Source organism: Python bivittatus, unplaced genomic scaffold, assembly GCF_059951505.1.
Source record: "Python bivittatus isolate LINGU-HERP-01145 unplaced genomic scaffold, Pbiv_v1 ctg000330_np1212, whole genome shotgun sequence".
Classification (NCBI taxonomy): domain Eukaryota; kingdom Metazoa; phylum Chordata; class Lepidosauria; order Squamata; family Pythonidae; genus Python; species Python bivittatus.
Genome location: NW_028277058.1, coordinates 44192694 through 44208285, shown reverse-complemented (window position 1 = coordinate 44208285; position 15592 = coordinate 44192694). Strand labels below are relative to the sequence as shown.

General features: G+C 37.0%; 1 protein-coding gene across 3 annotated transcripts in view; it reads right to left on the bottom strand.

Annotated features, from left to right (window-relative positions):
- Nucleotides 1-2154: 2154 nt before the first annotated feature.
- The window catches only part of HIPK2 (homeodomain interacting protein kinase 2), a 152038-nt gene continuing 138600 nt past the window's right edge, over nt 2155-15592 (bottom strand). For all 3 annotated transcript variants that reach the window (XM_088141120.1, XM_088141119.1, XM_007419955.4), the window contains one exon: nt 2155-14911. In XM_088141120.1, the coding sequence (XP_087997246.1) occupies nt 14444-14911 (468 nt within the window). In that variant the 3' untranslated portion in view covers nt 2155-14443. The remainder of the gene's footprint in view (nt 14912-15592) is intronic.

Here is a 15592-nt window from a genome sequence, read left to right as displayed (position 1 = left end):
AATAATAACCGCCTCCCCACCTGCCTTCCTGTCCTCCACGCCTCAAGCAAGGTTAGCGTTCTCTCTCTTCATAGTGTACTGTACTGTACATTGTGTCATATTTTTGTGGTTTTAAAAAAAAATACATATGGTTCAGAATGGATTAACTGTATTTACATTGAACCTTACGGGAAAATTTGATTCGGGTCACGACCAATTCGGGTCGCAACCAGAGTCGCGGAACGAATTAAGTTCATGACCTGAAGTACCACTGTATAGGAGATGTATTAATTTCCCAAAAGAATGGGTGGAAAGTGGATGTAAGAAAAGAGGATGTAGATGCTGTCTGGAATAGAATGAAAATAATGTTATAGACTACCACAGAAGTGTGTGAAGTTATACTAATAAGAAGCATGAAAAAAGATGCTTGGTTGAATGAAATGAAAGAGGCTGTAGATAAGGGGGGAATATATATTAAAAGAATGATTGCTGAAAAAATAAAGATAAAAATAAGATATTGTATAATACATGTAAAGAGAAAATACAGTTGCAAAGAATGTAGTCAAAGAAAGCAAGAAATAGTTAAGATTGAAGCAAAAGCAGAGAAAATGGAGAGCAATTTTAATGGAAATAATAAACTGTTTTGGAAGAGGATGAAAAGGCTAAACAAGGAGGCTTCAGCAGAGTGAGTGGAATTGAAAATTAGAGTGATAAAATGACATTGGATAAAACAGGCATTAGGGATTGTTGGAAGGAGTATCTAGAGCTAAATATAGGCATGATAGCAATATGCTGAACAATGAAAATGAAATGAATGCTATAAATGTTAGTGCCCAAGAAAAATGGATGAAAAGGAAGACATAAATGCTAAGAGAATGTCACAAAAGAGCTGCAGGTGTAGACAATGTAACTAGAAAAATGTTAAATATGGATGTGATTTGCATGTGGAGTAGCTATGCAGCTTGTTCAGTGTACATATGAAAACAGCATCTGTGCCTTATATTTGGAAGAATGCTATTATTGTTTCCCTACATAAAGGTAATGGTTATAAGCTATATTTTTCCTTATACAAAGGGAAGAGAAGCAGAAGCTTCAGGGGACAGGAGGGGGCAAGTATCAACATTTGGAACATGCCATGTGCCTTTATGCCAGGCAGGAGATCTACAAAACAAATGTTTGTTCTTCCCCAGGTCATTGAGAAATATATGAATGTAAGAAAAATTATATGTTTATTGGTTTAGAGAAAATGCATGGTAAATGAATAGGCTTAAATTATGGACTGTTATGTGTGACTATGGAGTTGAAGGTTGGTTGCTGAATATCACAAAAACAGTAATGCAAGCATTTGAATAAATGGAATGCTTAGTGAATGATTTGATATTGAGCAGGATGGAAAGCAAAGATGTGTGATTTCCCCTTGGTTGTTTAATGTATTGATGGATAAATTGAAAGCAGGACTGAAACACTTTTAGCATAAGAGGAGCCCTAGTGGATCAAACCAGCCAATCTGGCAGTTATTCCCAAAGTGGCCAACTATAGGAACTTCCACAAATTGGATGCAAAAAGCTAGAGGACCCAAAGAATTAAGGGGACCAGACTGGGACAGAATGACTAGGACTACACTTGAGTAACTCAGTTCCCACACTGAGCTAAGTCATGGCCTTGAATAAACCACAATTGTTGTGTTCGTATACCATACTATGTTACAAACAAATAAACCACCACATGTGACTTAGCATAATGTGTGAACCAAGTCTGCATCAAGAAATATTTGGGGTTGGAAGAAACTGTCCTCCTACCCCACCTCTAGTCAGACTAGATAGTTTAAAAAGAATATTAACTCCCTTGGAGGCCCATCCTGACTAGAAAGGAGAACAAGAGAAATAAAATATTAACATTTAGAATCTCAGTGAATGGGTGAGGGAAACCAGAGTACATAGCATTTCTCTCCAAAGCCCAATCTTACTTCATCACAGCTGAATGGGACATTCAGTAAAATAGTAAATTATATCTTTTAGATGCTACACATGGATAACAACTGATGGCCTTTGTAGGTGTTCTGTCAGTATTTTTTCATTCAAAAAACATATCAGGTCCAATTTCTCACAGAGTTAAAAAAAAAAAAAAAACCTACTGTTATATCACACCCATGCCAGTTAAAAGACAAGCAGGCAATACAGTGACTTAAAACAGTTTAATGTGATTCCAAGACAAAGTGTGATTACATTTCTACACATATACAATATGCATATGTGAGTTTACAAATTCTGATTAATAACTCGTTTCACCTCAGAGACCGAAAAAATGATCAAAAAGAAACTGTGAATAACAAGCTATAACATAGTTCATCACAACGGGACCCCCTTCTCCACCCTACAGTTAGTAATATTACAATTAAAATAACTATATTTTCTATAATGCTTTTTTCTGTTAAAATCATTTCATAAATTTACAATGCTATTATTAGTTTTCAAGTCTAATATAAATTCACTCCATTTTTCTACAACGAAAATGATTATTAATTAGAAGCACACAACGTCATGATGAGAAACACAAGATTTTTTTTTTAGTAGCAAGAACTTGATTGGTTAAGAATTAGGTTTTTTGTAAAACATTCTAAAGCCAAGTAAAATATCCATTCTTATAACATACCTATAATATGAGACTAAGGAATAGGTTACATATAATTCTACGACACGTCAGTTTCTTCTGTTTTTTTTTTTTTTCTCAAAGACATTACCAGAAAGGGAAAAATACTAACAAAAGGAAAAAAAGAGAAGAAAAAGAAAAGGGAAAAAAGAGGACAATTCACAGAAAATTAAAAGAAAAAATGCAATACACAAGAAAATACTGTTGCACACAATAATTTCACTAAGTTTTAACATGGATTAACACTCAATATAGAACCATACAGTCAAAAATCAGGGCTTTCCTGGAATTTTGGAGATGAGATGGTATTATATGTAAGAAAAGAAATCTTCAACATATCAAACAAGTAGAAGATGGGGAGATGTACTTTCTTTGTGTTTGTAAATAGTTTCAAAATTTATGCCTATCTCTTCTTGGGTAGAATGTTTTCTTGGAGCTACTTGGCTTATGGGCAACAAATTAGTATAAAAAAATCCTCTCAATTACATTAGAAGAACCCAAATATTCACAAGTATCTTCCCTATTTTGTATTCCTATAACTACAATAATATAGACTTCAACTGACAACGAAACCTCCTTTGTTTCTCCCCTTTGTAATAAAGCTATTGTCTTATTTGCTTTTGGGGTGGTGGGGGAGAGCTTTTGGTACAGAATTTTGAGACTGCACATTTTTGTCTGTATATAATTTTGGCACAAAAAGCGCCATTAAAAAAACCCAAACTTGATAGAACAAGTAACTGGTAGCTAAGAAGAAGGGTTGGTTGTTAGTTGTTGCCAAGAACTATAGAAGCCAAATCCTTCCATTGTCTTAAGGCCTGCATTCATAAATGGCCTCCCATTTTGGTTTTTTTAAATGGTGGCACAGCTGTATGCCAAGATTTGCTTTGGTAATGTGAGCTAGAGTGTAGATACCATGGCTTTAAATGAATTTATTGAAAGGGGACTGAGGTCTGCCATTAAAACTACAGATTTTTGGTCAGGCCTAAAAACAATGAATTTCTCCCTTTCCACCATAACTTGTCAATCTGCCGTATGAAGAATACAAGGAACTTTGCTATGATTGTTAACTTCACAACTAAGCTTAGCTCTTCAGACAATTATTTGCATGTTAGTTCCTGCATACAGTATTTACTCCTGTAAATACCTCTTGGCCAGCAGAAGATTTACATTTATATTTATTTCTCTGCCATAAGCAGAACTGAAGGAGGAAGAAAGAGGAAGAAAGCAACAGACTGTATACATCCAAATATATAATTCACTACAACCATTAAATGGAAACAGCATTTTATATACTGTCATTGGACAACAGGCAACTAAATGTACAAGGATCTGGTCCAATTGCTTATATTTAGTTTAAGATTCAAAGTGGATCTAGAGGGACAAGTATAATTTGATTTATTTAGGAGAGAAAAATGGATAGTGTCAAAATTAAGCACTGCCTGTTACTGCTTCTCAAGAGCCTGTCTCAGGAACCCACAGTTCATATTTGAGGATTTCATCACATACAATTTCCTTATTGTGAACATGTACATGGGTGGGATATATAAGTGACTATTCCTGCACTGAAAGATTTCCATGTATAATAGACTACCGCTGGGATGCAGAATGATGCAGTGCTTCTGAGATTTTTAGTAAAAGCCAAACATAATGCACCTGTGATCCATGATTGCCATTTTTACAAGATCATTCTAAGTGTACAATTTTGCTTCACATATTATGAAACTCATAAACACAAAATAAAACATACTGGTATGAACTAGCCCAGAGTCACTCAGCGGTAAAATACATACCTTGCTCAATATATTCATTCATCTCATCATACAGGTATTTTTCTTCAAATTTAGGACCTTGACAGTCTAACCATGCACAGGTTTACCCAGAAGTAAATCCCACTGTGTTTCCTGGGATTTACTGCTTTGTAAATGTATTTAGGATTGCAGCTTACATGTGAAATGACTGGGAATTACTGTGCTTCCTGATTCATCCCCAAAAGTTTATTTTATTTTTAATTCAAAAATAAATAGGTAATCTTTTGGACTATACTTTTAACATGTATGGAGTGATTTTTTAAAAAATTAAACTTTGGAATTATTTTATTTGATCTGACTTTCTGCTACTATGTTATATCTCAGAACAGAATGTACATATTAAAGACACATTTCTACTTCTGTTTTTAAAAAGGAAAACAAAAAAAAAAGTAAAGGATAGATTCTGAAGATATTATTAAAAACATAACATTTAGTTAGAAAGTACCAGTTTAAATGTAAACTATAAAATACTATAACTATAAAATGTAGCCAGAAATACAGATTGTTGTTTAGTTCATATTGGTTTAAAAGGCGATTCGTTAAATATCTTCAAAAAGCCGAAGCTCTTTACAGTAGCTATGAACCTAACATACTTACATGTGCATTTTAATGTCACAATTAATTAAAATACATAAAAGATTCATTTGATCCTAGATTTCATTATTTTATTTTTAAAGATTACTCAAGATGACCAGGGCAGGCATTTATCATAATCTGCCCATACAGATAAGTTGTTGTTGTTTTTTTAAATCCCAAATTTCAGGCTGGCTACATGTTTTCAGAAAAAAGGCTAAAACCAAGATAAATGCCCACATTTGAGGTAATTATTGCCACTAGGTCACAGTTTTTGTAAGTTAAGTATATTAATCCTTCTTTATACATAAAACAAAGTGTCCTGTCTGGATTCTGGAATCCCTGTTTAATCAGCTCAGACACCAGAATCCAGGGCAGGGAGATTTGCTTTCAGCGGAGTCACAGAGCATAGATATTCTAAAACCATAGCAAACAAGAGAACATTAGAAATATACAGAAACTAGCGAATGAGTCAAAACTAAAACAGGGATGGCAAATGAATATATCTTCTGACAGAAATTCCAGACCAATGTATCTCAAATATAGCCATAATTTACTGATTGAAAAACAGACAGGTCACTATTGGTACTGGTTGAATCCCAGCACCTCAATTACTCCTTCGCTTCACTTTGATGGTGAGATAAACATTTTGATTCCATTCTGCAGCATTACCCCATTTCTTTCAGGAAAGAGCAAGAGGAAGGAGATGCCCTTAGCTACCATACATGCACACACAAACACACACGCACATTTGGGTGTGAACTGGCAAGCAGCTTCTCCAACAGCTGCAGTTAGGATTACAGATCACAATATTTATCAGTGCAGTAAAAGTATCATATTTGGAAAAAAATATGTATTGCCTTTCTTGATTTAACTATAATAAGCAAAAGATTAATGTACAGCTTTTTTCTTTAATATGCACATGTAAAGTCTAATATAGCAGCACTGCTAAGAGTGGAAGGACATTACTAACCCGTACATAAGAAATGAAGGTTCACTCTTATTTGCTATAGTTAGAAAAGTATCAGAGACTCCTGACAATTTCTACTAATTGCCCACTTAACATACTTGCTACATATGTGTTTCCTTCTGCTGTAAGAAGTTTTTTCTTTTTACATTCACTGGTTATCACCCTTTCACTTGTCTGGCTTGAAAATTCTTGTGAACATCACAGACACCTGACATTTTGGATGTGCATAATCTTTTCCATGCCATAGGGTACTACCACCTAAAGATTGACATGACCCAGTCATTTTAGCCAAGTGCTATGAACCAATAAACTCTTACAATGACTTAAAGAAAAAAACACAACACAATCGAGTCACTCAAAAGTATAGACACAGCAGAATAGTCAGAAGGCTGGTTTCATTCATTCATTCATTCATTCATTCATTCATTCATTCATTCATTCATTCATTCATTCTTAGCCCAGGACTACAGTGGGCCTACATCAGTTCCTTGGAACACAGCTTCTCAGATGACTGTGATACATAGCTGGTTAAGCACTTGCAAAATCAAGATTCCCACAGGCTTAGGGAACAGAGAGTAGGAACTGCACAGATGGCTCAAGACAGTTTCTTTCGGCCTAAGCAGAAATAAATAAAATCAAGAGACAAAAAGGCCTAGGGAACACAACAGCCCCATGGAATGGTGTGATATCTCTTCTTGTCTCCAGAGATGATTGAAGGGACTTGCATAATGGTAGGAGTAATCTGTGGTGTACAAGCCTGGCATAGAAGAAGAATGGAGCACAACAAACTCAGTGTTACAATGTCCCTTAAATTGGCAGGAGTAGAAAATGACCTCTCTCAATGAATTGTCTTATTGAAGGACACAAGATATAATCCCTCAGCACCAGATATCTCACATTTTGTGGGCTGGTGGCAAAGCATTTTCCTTATTGATTTTCTGCACTTAGCCATAACTCTGACCTAGACCCTGATTAGTACTAAGACATGGAAGTGGCACTTTGTGGAAACAAAGGGAATTTGCACAAATTTATTCCTGATGGCAGTTTAATCAATATATACTGCTGTCACAGATAATAAAATGTTATTCATAATACAGCAAGCAGAGTTTTTTTCTCTCCTTCAAACCATGACTGCAATTCAGGACAGCAGCAAAAAGCATGACTGAATCTACAAAGCAATTGATGATGAAGACAAAAATGAGACACGAAGAAAAAAAAATGCCTCCTATATCATGCCATTGGCCCCCAGATTTTGAATGAACTCTTTAGCAAGCAGAAGCATGATTTGACTTTTGAATCTCTTGTCTTGTTTGAAATTTTATTTGCCTGAAGTTTGTTTACAGGAGTTAATTTCCCTTCATGTTGGTAAATAATTTTTTCTATCAAGCCAGATTCTGAGACATTGCTACATCAGACTGTGAAAGAAAATAGTGGGCAAAAGTAATGCTCTATTAAATGACCCTCTGACACAACTATTAAAGAAGAAAAAATAAATATCAGGTTGGAATGTTTTAAATCTGGTGCAGGGACAGATTTATGACACTGAACCTATTTCTTATGAACAATGGTATATTGTTGATAAAATCTGGGGGACAGAGGAGGTCTATCATTCCATCATGTCTTTTTATTATGCAAATGGCTCATCCATTACATACCAGCACTCAAATCTAATATTAATAGTATCAGGAAACACCACACACATACAAACACACAGAAAACTTTAAAACTTAAAAGAAAATACCCTTGTATCCGGTTATCGCCATCCCCTTTTGACACTGATGAAAGATTTTAGTGCCGTGTTTTTTCAAACTTGGCAACTTTAAGATGTGTGGATTTCAATTCTGAATTCTGAGTTACCAAGTTTGAAAAACACTGCTCTAGTGTTTCTCTGTGCTAACATTTTAAAGGCTGCTTCTTCCAACAAATGCCACCATAATCCATTTCATCTTTGAGATGCTGCAGCAATTTTACAATGCAATTGCTAGCATGGCTACCTTCAATTCAATTATCAATGCTCTGACATCAAGACTTATTAAATTGCAGCCTTAGATTTCTTTGTGGCTACCCAGATAGCTTGATGTTGTCACTTATTTTCTCAGATTTTAATCAGCTTCCTCCATTGATTCAGAAAAAAGTCAGGGTATATAGTCCCCTTAGAAATTATAATCAGATACATATCACACAAGCTCGTGTTTGGTCTGTGCAATGCCAGTCACGTGCTATGCCAGCCTTCCTTAATTTAGTGCCCTCTATTTGATAATAATTCCCATTAATCTGAATCAACATGACTAGTGGCTATACTGGCTAAAGATGATGTGACCTGTAGTCCAAAACAGTTGATCAACACTGCATTGGATATGCTAGCAGTTGACACTGTGGTTTTGTATTAAGTAAATCTAAGCTTTCATTCTTTTCTACCTCAAAATATTGTAGTGCTTTAGTAAGTTTTTATTTTCCAAGATTGGAAAAATGACACTTCATCTTCTTCCTTTATAAAAAAGATGTTCTCAAGATAGCCTTTCACACTCAGAATCTTCAATAGTTTTAGGACATGTAACAAACTCTGTCCATATTATTTCCATCCTGATGAAGGAGAAATCTATACACTGCAGTCCCAATTCATTAGGAAGGCACCAAGTTGCAGAAACATTCTCTCTGTATGTTTATTTTGTTACCTCCTTATTTCACTTGTCCCTCTTAACTAACCCACCCTCCAATTGTGCCAGTATCAACAAAGAGTTTTCTTTTTCCAACCCCATTCACTTGCTGTCTCTCTCTGTGTATTTTGCATGTTCCTCTATAAGAATAATTATGTATCCTGAAAAAGTGGAATTATTTGTGTGCACTTTTTAAAAAAGTAAAATATTTAAATAAAACTTTGCCAAATAAATCATTAAGACCAGCTCTTCAAAATTTTCCTGACAGAAGCTAATGAGCGAATCACTTATCAGCTAATCATTTATATATCAATATAAATATTATGCCCAAATGTTGCAGAGAGAACATGCTCTCCCAAGTAATGAGAGTTTACAAGTTTTAAAAAAAGGAGGACTTTTTATTTAACACATAAATATAATCACATTATGCAACCAGAAAAAGTCTCCATCGTAAGTAATTTGCAATTCCAAACAGAAAAAGTTTGGGAAGGAAGAAATGGAAACTATAGCTTTTAATTTTGAGCATTGCTACAAGAGAACATACCAAAGCTTAGACTGAATTTCTGGGTCCTTCAGGTTTGAGTAGCCAACATTAGTCACTAGACCAAGGATTTTCTTTACCTGGCTTCATAAATTTCATTTCTGCTTGTTGATAGAAATCGCCCGCTACTGCACTTTTAAAGTGCGAAACTTAACTACGAGTACTTGCATTTTGAGTTTGTTACAGAATTGTAATGTAATAGCGGGTTTGGGTGCCAAAGGAATTCTTCAGATAGTGGTGGGGTTCACACACTGAAGGAATACCAGTGGATTGGATTTTTACAATATACTACTACTTTGTCCATAAGTCATTCTTTACAAACAGGACTACAGAATATGCTAAATTGTATTGGGATTTGCTTGCTTTTGGCTTAGGGAGTTGTGTGACTCATCCAGCAAGTCTACAGTGCAAGATTTGTACTAGGTTCCCATGATCTTACCATTCTTCTTAAATCTGTTTCTGAAGCTAGCAACTGTTTGGTTTACGCCTAAAAAGGCAGACTTCTGGAAAGGTAAAAATATAATAAGAAGGTATCCAGAAACTGCAGAGATATGCCATTGTATAAAAGCTACAATATGGCATGTAACCACGATTCCTGCTATGTAAACAAGCCTAAGTAAATGTGGGCTTTTCACATTCCTCCTTTCCCTCTAATCGTCTTTTACACACTAGAGACTGGAAATGTTTTTGTTCTACAGTATTTTTAAAGTAACCAGAGTTCCCTAGAATGTCCAAACTTACAGAACAATACTTTGGACATGATGGAGAACTGTGATGTATTTAATCTCTAGTTAGTATGTTTAATCTATGTTAATAAGAAAAGGGTGGACTCCAATTATGAATTCAGATTCTAATTTGTTCTTACAAATTATAGCTTGAACACATTTGGACATAACACGGATTTCAAGTACTTAAAACAGGAATGGAGGACTTTTTAATCTCCTTGTTGCTGAGAGGTGGGATTGGGGGCAGACAGATATATATATATAAGCCTAGAACTCACCATAGCTTACCCACATATTGAGAAGCCTTGTTAACATCTTGTTCCTTCCAAGTTTCTCAGCCTATCCCTGTGTCTCCCTTTCCCTGCAAAATCTACATGAAGGGTGAACACACTGATGCTAATGACACAGAACCTCCCCCCTTACTTAACAACAAATACCTTATTAAGAGAACATTAACAACAACAACAAGAATACACAGGAATAGAAGTGCAATTAAAGCAAAAATTAAAATATAATTAAAATTAGTAATACAACAAGGATAGAATGGTAGAATCCTTCCTCTCAAGGATCTAAGCAGCATGAAGCTTTTATGGCAGATGAGCCTGACAGGAACAGAGGAATGTACACTATTCTATTAAGACCCAGCTGCCAGTGGGGAATTTCTTCAGTGGGGAAGCAGTAGGTGGTGTTCTTTTCAGAAAGACAGATGCCTTTACATTACAGTCCTCAACTTATGACCACAATTGGGACTGGAATTTTGGTCACTAAGCAGTGTGGTCATTAAATGAGGCATCACATGACTGTGCCCAATGTTATGAGCTTTTTTGCTGCGGTTGTTAAGTGAATCACATGGTCATTAAATAAATCATATGATAGTTAAGTAAATCTGGCTTCCCCTGTTAATTTTGTCAGAAGCCATCTGGGAAGGTCGCAAATCACGTGACCCTAGGATGCTGCAACCATTGTAAATACATTCTGGTTGCTAAACGCCCAAATTCTGATCATGTGACCGCAGGGATGCTGTGATGGTCTTAAGAATGAGGACTGGTTGTAAGTCACTTTTTTCCAGCACCGTCATAACTTTGAACAGTCACTAAACGAATGGTCATAAGTCAAGGGCTATTCGTGGTATACCTAGGAGCAGAGAGGAATTAAAAATTAAAAATAAAATGAGGTTCAGTTTCTAAATAGCTGAAAAGAAGACTGTTTTGCTTCCAATGCTTTACTTCAGAAAAATAATGGTTACTTCAGAAAAATAATAGTGTCCAACTTAGTACTTGGGGTAAGAGTCCTTCCTTCCTGCTGGTGAAGCAAGTGTACCCACTTTCAGATATGACAACTGTGCTTGTCTTTCTTGTCAACTCCCCTCATGAGCAATCTTTTTATCTTTACCACCTCTAAGATCCCTCCCTCTTCTCTCAACTGACTGACCTGCCTTAACCCAACATCTTATCCTATTGCCTAAGCACTTCTTTTCTGAAGCCAGAAAAATTGGGACACTTCTTAGCAGGGGTGTCCAGAGAAGTCAAAGCAAGTCAAGATGGCAGCCACAACCCCATAATCGATGCCCAGCCTCTGTGCATGCATTGCCACACACGATAAAAAGGGCCAGGTCTTTGATCACATGGTTACAGCCACCATATTGACTTGTTGACATTTCCCCCCCCCCATCCCCAAACAGGTGCCTCTGCTACTTTGGGGCTACCAGATCTGGGCTGCAAAGGTCATGATGATCACTAGATGATAGCAAAGAGATAAAGACAATCCCAATATTTTCTTCCATATAATAATCCTCCAAATTTTTGCAGCCCGGATCTGGTAGTCTTTGCTTAGTAGCCATGCTGACTGTCTATGAAGGCAGACAGTCTTTTTTACAGTCGACCTCAAATCACTAATACAAGCAAATCTCAACAGAGGGAACAGTAAGGACTGACACAACAGAAAAACCTACTGATGTCACCATAACATATCCTACTAATTTTTTAGTTTTTTTTTTTTTCATTGTACAAACACTTCTCTTTGGAAACCTTCTTAAAAAGAATATACAAAAAGGAAAAAATGCAAATAATTTGGTGTGGAAGATAGAGTCTGGTCAGCCATTGTTAACATTGCTGTTGTTATTATTATTGTTATTTTAAGAAAAAGAAAAAAACAGTAAGAATGAAATGGGACAAAGTGAAGAAAGCACCAGATTAAAACATCTTTCCCCACCCAGCTCTAGATGTGTTGGGACAGTAACCCCCAGAATTCCAGCAATGAGCCAGAATAGCATGCTGGCTGGGGAATTCTGGGAGTTGACATCCAGACATCTTCAAGTTGCCAAAGTTGAGAAACACTGCAATAGGATATTGTGGGAGTTACGTACGTCTGGTTAGGGAACATCAGGCTGGGGAAAGCTGATCAAAACCGTAACAGTTATGGTGGCATCTCCAAACTAGCTCCTAAATGCAGAACATGTTGCTTAGACATGATCAGACCTGTTTCCATGGGAACTAGGGTCAGGCCTGCTACAAGCGTAGCAGAGTCCATTCCAAGTTCACGTCAAGGAGCTCCAGTACAATTGCTCCTCAAGAACAGAAGAAAACCAAACCAAACCAAACCAGCTTTTGGCACAAGTCTGAGTCTGATGTTCTAGAAAGAATACCTCTGATTTTCATATTTCTGAAACCATTCAAGTGAAAATATATAAAGTTCATTCCAAGTAACTGCCCTTCGCCCACTCCCCTCCCCATACCCCCAGTTTAGACATAGCAATTGAACATGAGGTACTATGTATTACTAATCCAAAGCAAGCCTGGGAGCCTCCCCCACCCCCTTTTCTATTCATACTTTAATAAATATATGAACCTGTAAAAATTATGGAGGATTGTGCATCCTGGAAGGAAATTCAACTAATAACACGATCAATAAAATGGAACTGCTTGGAAAGCTGCTTTAGGGGCTAAGAACCCACTGAGACATTTCAATTCCACCCCCTCCCCCAAGAAAACCTTCCTAGGCCCACTGATTGTTATATTCTGGCAAACTCCCAGCAGCCTTCATTTGGCCCTTGCAACTTACCCAAGAAAAACAATACAATTTTGTTTTTGAAAGTCTAGAGAAAAGGAAAGCAATCAAACACAAGGAGGAAGAGGAGGAAGAGAAAAAGGAGCTGAGATTAAATTCGAACCAGCCTCAGTCCGTTTCTAGGCGTACCAGTGGAAGTAAACCCTTAAAACTGCAACTGTAGTTTGGTAAGGCACTACAAGGGAATGATGTAAAACTAAGACTGTGACAGTGTATAATGGCTGTGCTGAGGACCACACCACAAGAAAAGGCAGCATCAGCGCGCACATGCGCACATGCGCACACACACTCACACACGCAGACACATATATACCTGGACAATCACATTTGTTACATGCCTATGTTATATCACTTTTTTGTGCAATAACATTGAGGAATAGTCTATTGGTATCACTGGAGCTTAACACAAAGTAGAAAACGGCTGTATGGATGTATAGTGCTACATTCTACCAAGGGCCAGCTAGAACTTCTACTCCTACACTAACAACCCAATCCTAAACATTTGGGATTGTGTATCTGCTCCCAGTACTGCTGTGATGTTCCAGCAGCAACAGCACATGCTTGTGCTTTGTGAAGTTGTGACCAAAGTAGCAATCAGCCAGAGCAGGCAATGTTAGGATTGGACTGCAAATGATGAAGGGTTATTCAAAGAAATACAGGGAAAAAAAGTATTTTCAAGTAAGGAAGTTGAGATTCTATCATACATTATTAAAGACTTTTCCTTTAAGAAAAGGGATTTATCCAGGATGCTCAGAGTAAGAACAAATATTCCCCACAGCTTTGATTTCACCAGATCGTGTTTTCTGCTCAGTGTTCTTCTATCCTCCCAACTTTCTAGTGCTTCTAAACTTATTGGGAGAGCTGGAATAATCCAAAACAGCCCTCATTTTTTGCTCATTCCATTATCAACAGAAAACACATCACACTTTTCACTGTGTTTTTTTTATTTTGGGTTACAGCAACCAGTGCAAAGACAAAGTCATAACCCTTTTGAAATTCTGGATAAATCCCTAATTTGTATGCTTCTTTGTTTAATTAAAAAAAATATACCCAAACACCTATGAAACTTTGTATTAGAAGGTTTGAACAACAAATTCCTAAACGGAGTCTCCTGTAATCAGATGAAAATAATCTGTAAAAGTCTCTTGGTGAAGTTATCCAAAACAGGACCAGACAATTATGGTCCTTCTGCTTCTCCCACTATGTGGTTTGGTGCAGAATTTTTTTTTTTTTGTATTTTTATTTTTCATTCTTTTTAGCTTTTTTTCTTTCTTTTTTTCTTTTTTTAAATAAAAAGTGTAGGACGTGTCTCGTCTTCTTTTGTCTGCCTTCTTCCTCAAAGTCTCCTTTGTTCAAGTTTTGTCTGAGCCTCCCGTTTGCATTGTTCATTTGCCTGTGACATTCTTCAGTATAAAAGCAGCCTTGTTCCTCTCAATGTGTGCTGAAATGTCTTTTAGTTTTCCTCATTCCAGTGTTTAGATGTATGGGTACTGGTTGATCTTGGTAGGGCTTAGGGGATATCCAGTGTAGACAGAGGCTGGAGATGCACTGATATAGGTCTGATGGGCAAATTGAGCTTGATACTGACTTGGGTGGATTGTGGGTGATGGAAGGACACGAGGGCCCATGCTGACTGGAACCTGATGGACGATGCTGGCTGGATAAGTAGTGTGCTGTACGGTGTGTCGAGCTGAGCCTTGGGAAGCCACTAAGTGGGCCACAGTGCCTGTGGAACCTAGAGCCGCAGGTGCTGTATATGTGTATAGATGAGGTTGAGCTGGAAGATGGGCAGCAGCAGCAGCTGCGGCCAGGTGGGGATGGACCGTGCCATGGCTAGGGCTGTTGTGTGGGAAGGAATACGGTGCCTGAGCAATTGTTGGAGTGATGTAAGCCTGTTGTCGTCGATGGCTTCCTGTGCGATCGGTTGCAATGTGCTGCTGAGCCTATGCAAAAGACAGAAAGAAGCAATTGATGGTGAGGGTTGGTGGTCACTCTTTGTCCTCTGGAACACTCAACCCTCTTAGTTATGAGTGTTTGCTAGGACTCTGAGTGGAAGAAATGAGCAACATGGATTGTCTTGCATTCATGGCTGAGAGCCTGTATATAACATTATGGCTAGGAGGACAATATTTTCAAGGGGGGAGGCAAATTTAGCCAATGCATAAAAATTAAATATTGTAAAAAATAATGTACAAAAATGCTTTATATTAGCAAAAATTGTAGTAACTATATGCATAGTCAAAAAAGTTTTTAAAAAAACTTCCTCCATCTTTGGAGAAATATGGTCCCCAAATACATACAAATTTTAATATGAGCATTTTTTGAAAGAATCCTCAAACCCCCAACTTGATAGACTTGGACAGCTTAAGAAAAACAAAAAATTGAGAGCAATGGAAATACATATGTACCCTTCATTTCTATGTTTCTTGAGAGTAGCCAGCAAACATATTTTTCCCAAAATATCATGGACCAATTTTGATTTGAATGCAGGAGGACAGAGATTGTCAGGCAAAGCATGCTTAAAAGACTAATGTTTCTCTGCAGATTTCCCTCTCCCCATTGGCTTCTTCCCACGTTGAATTCTAGTTAGGAAAAGTCATTCTAAAAAAGCAGCTGAGGGAGAA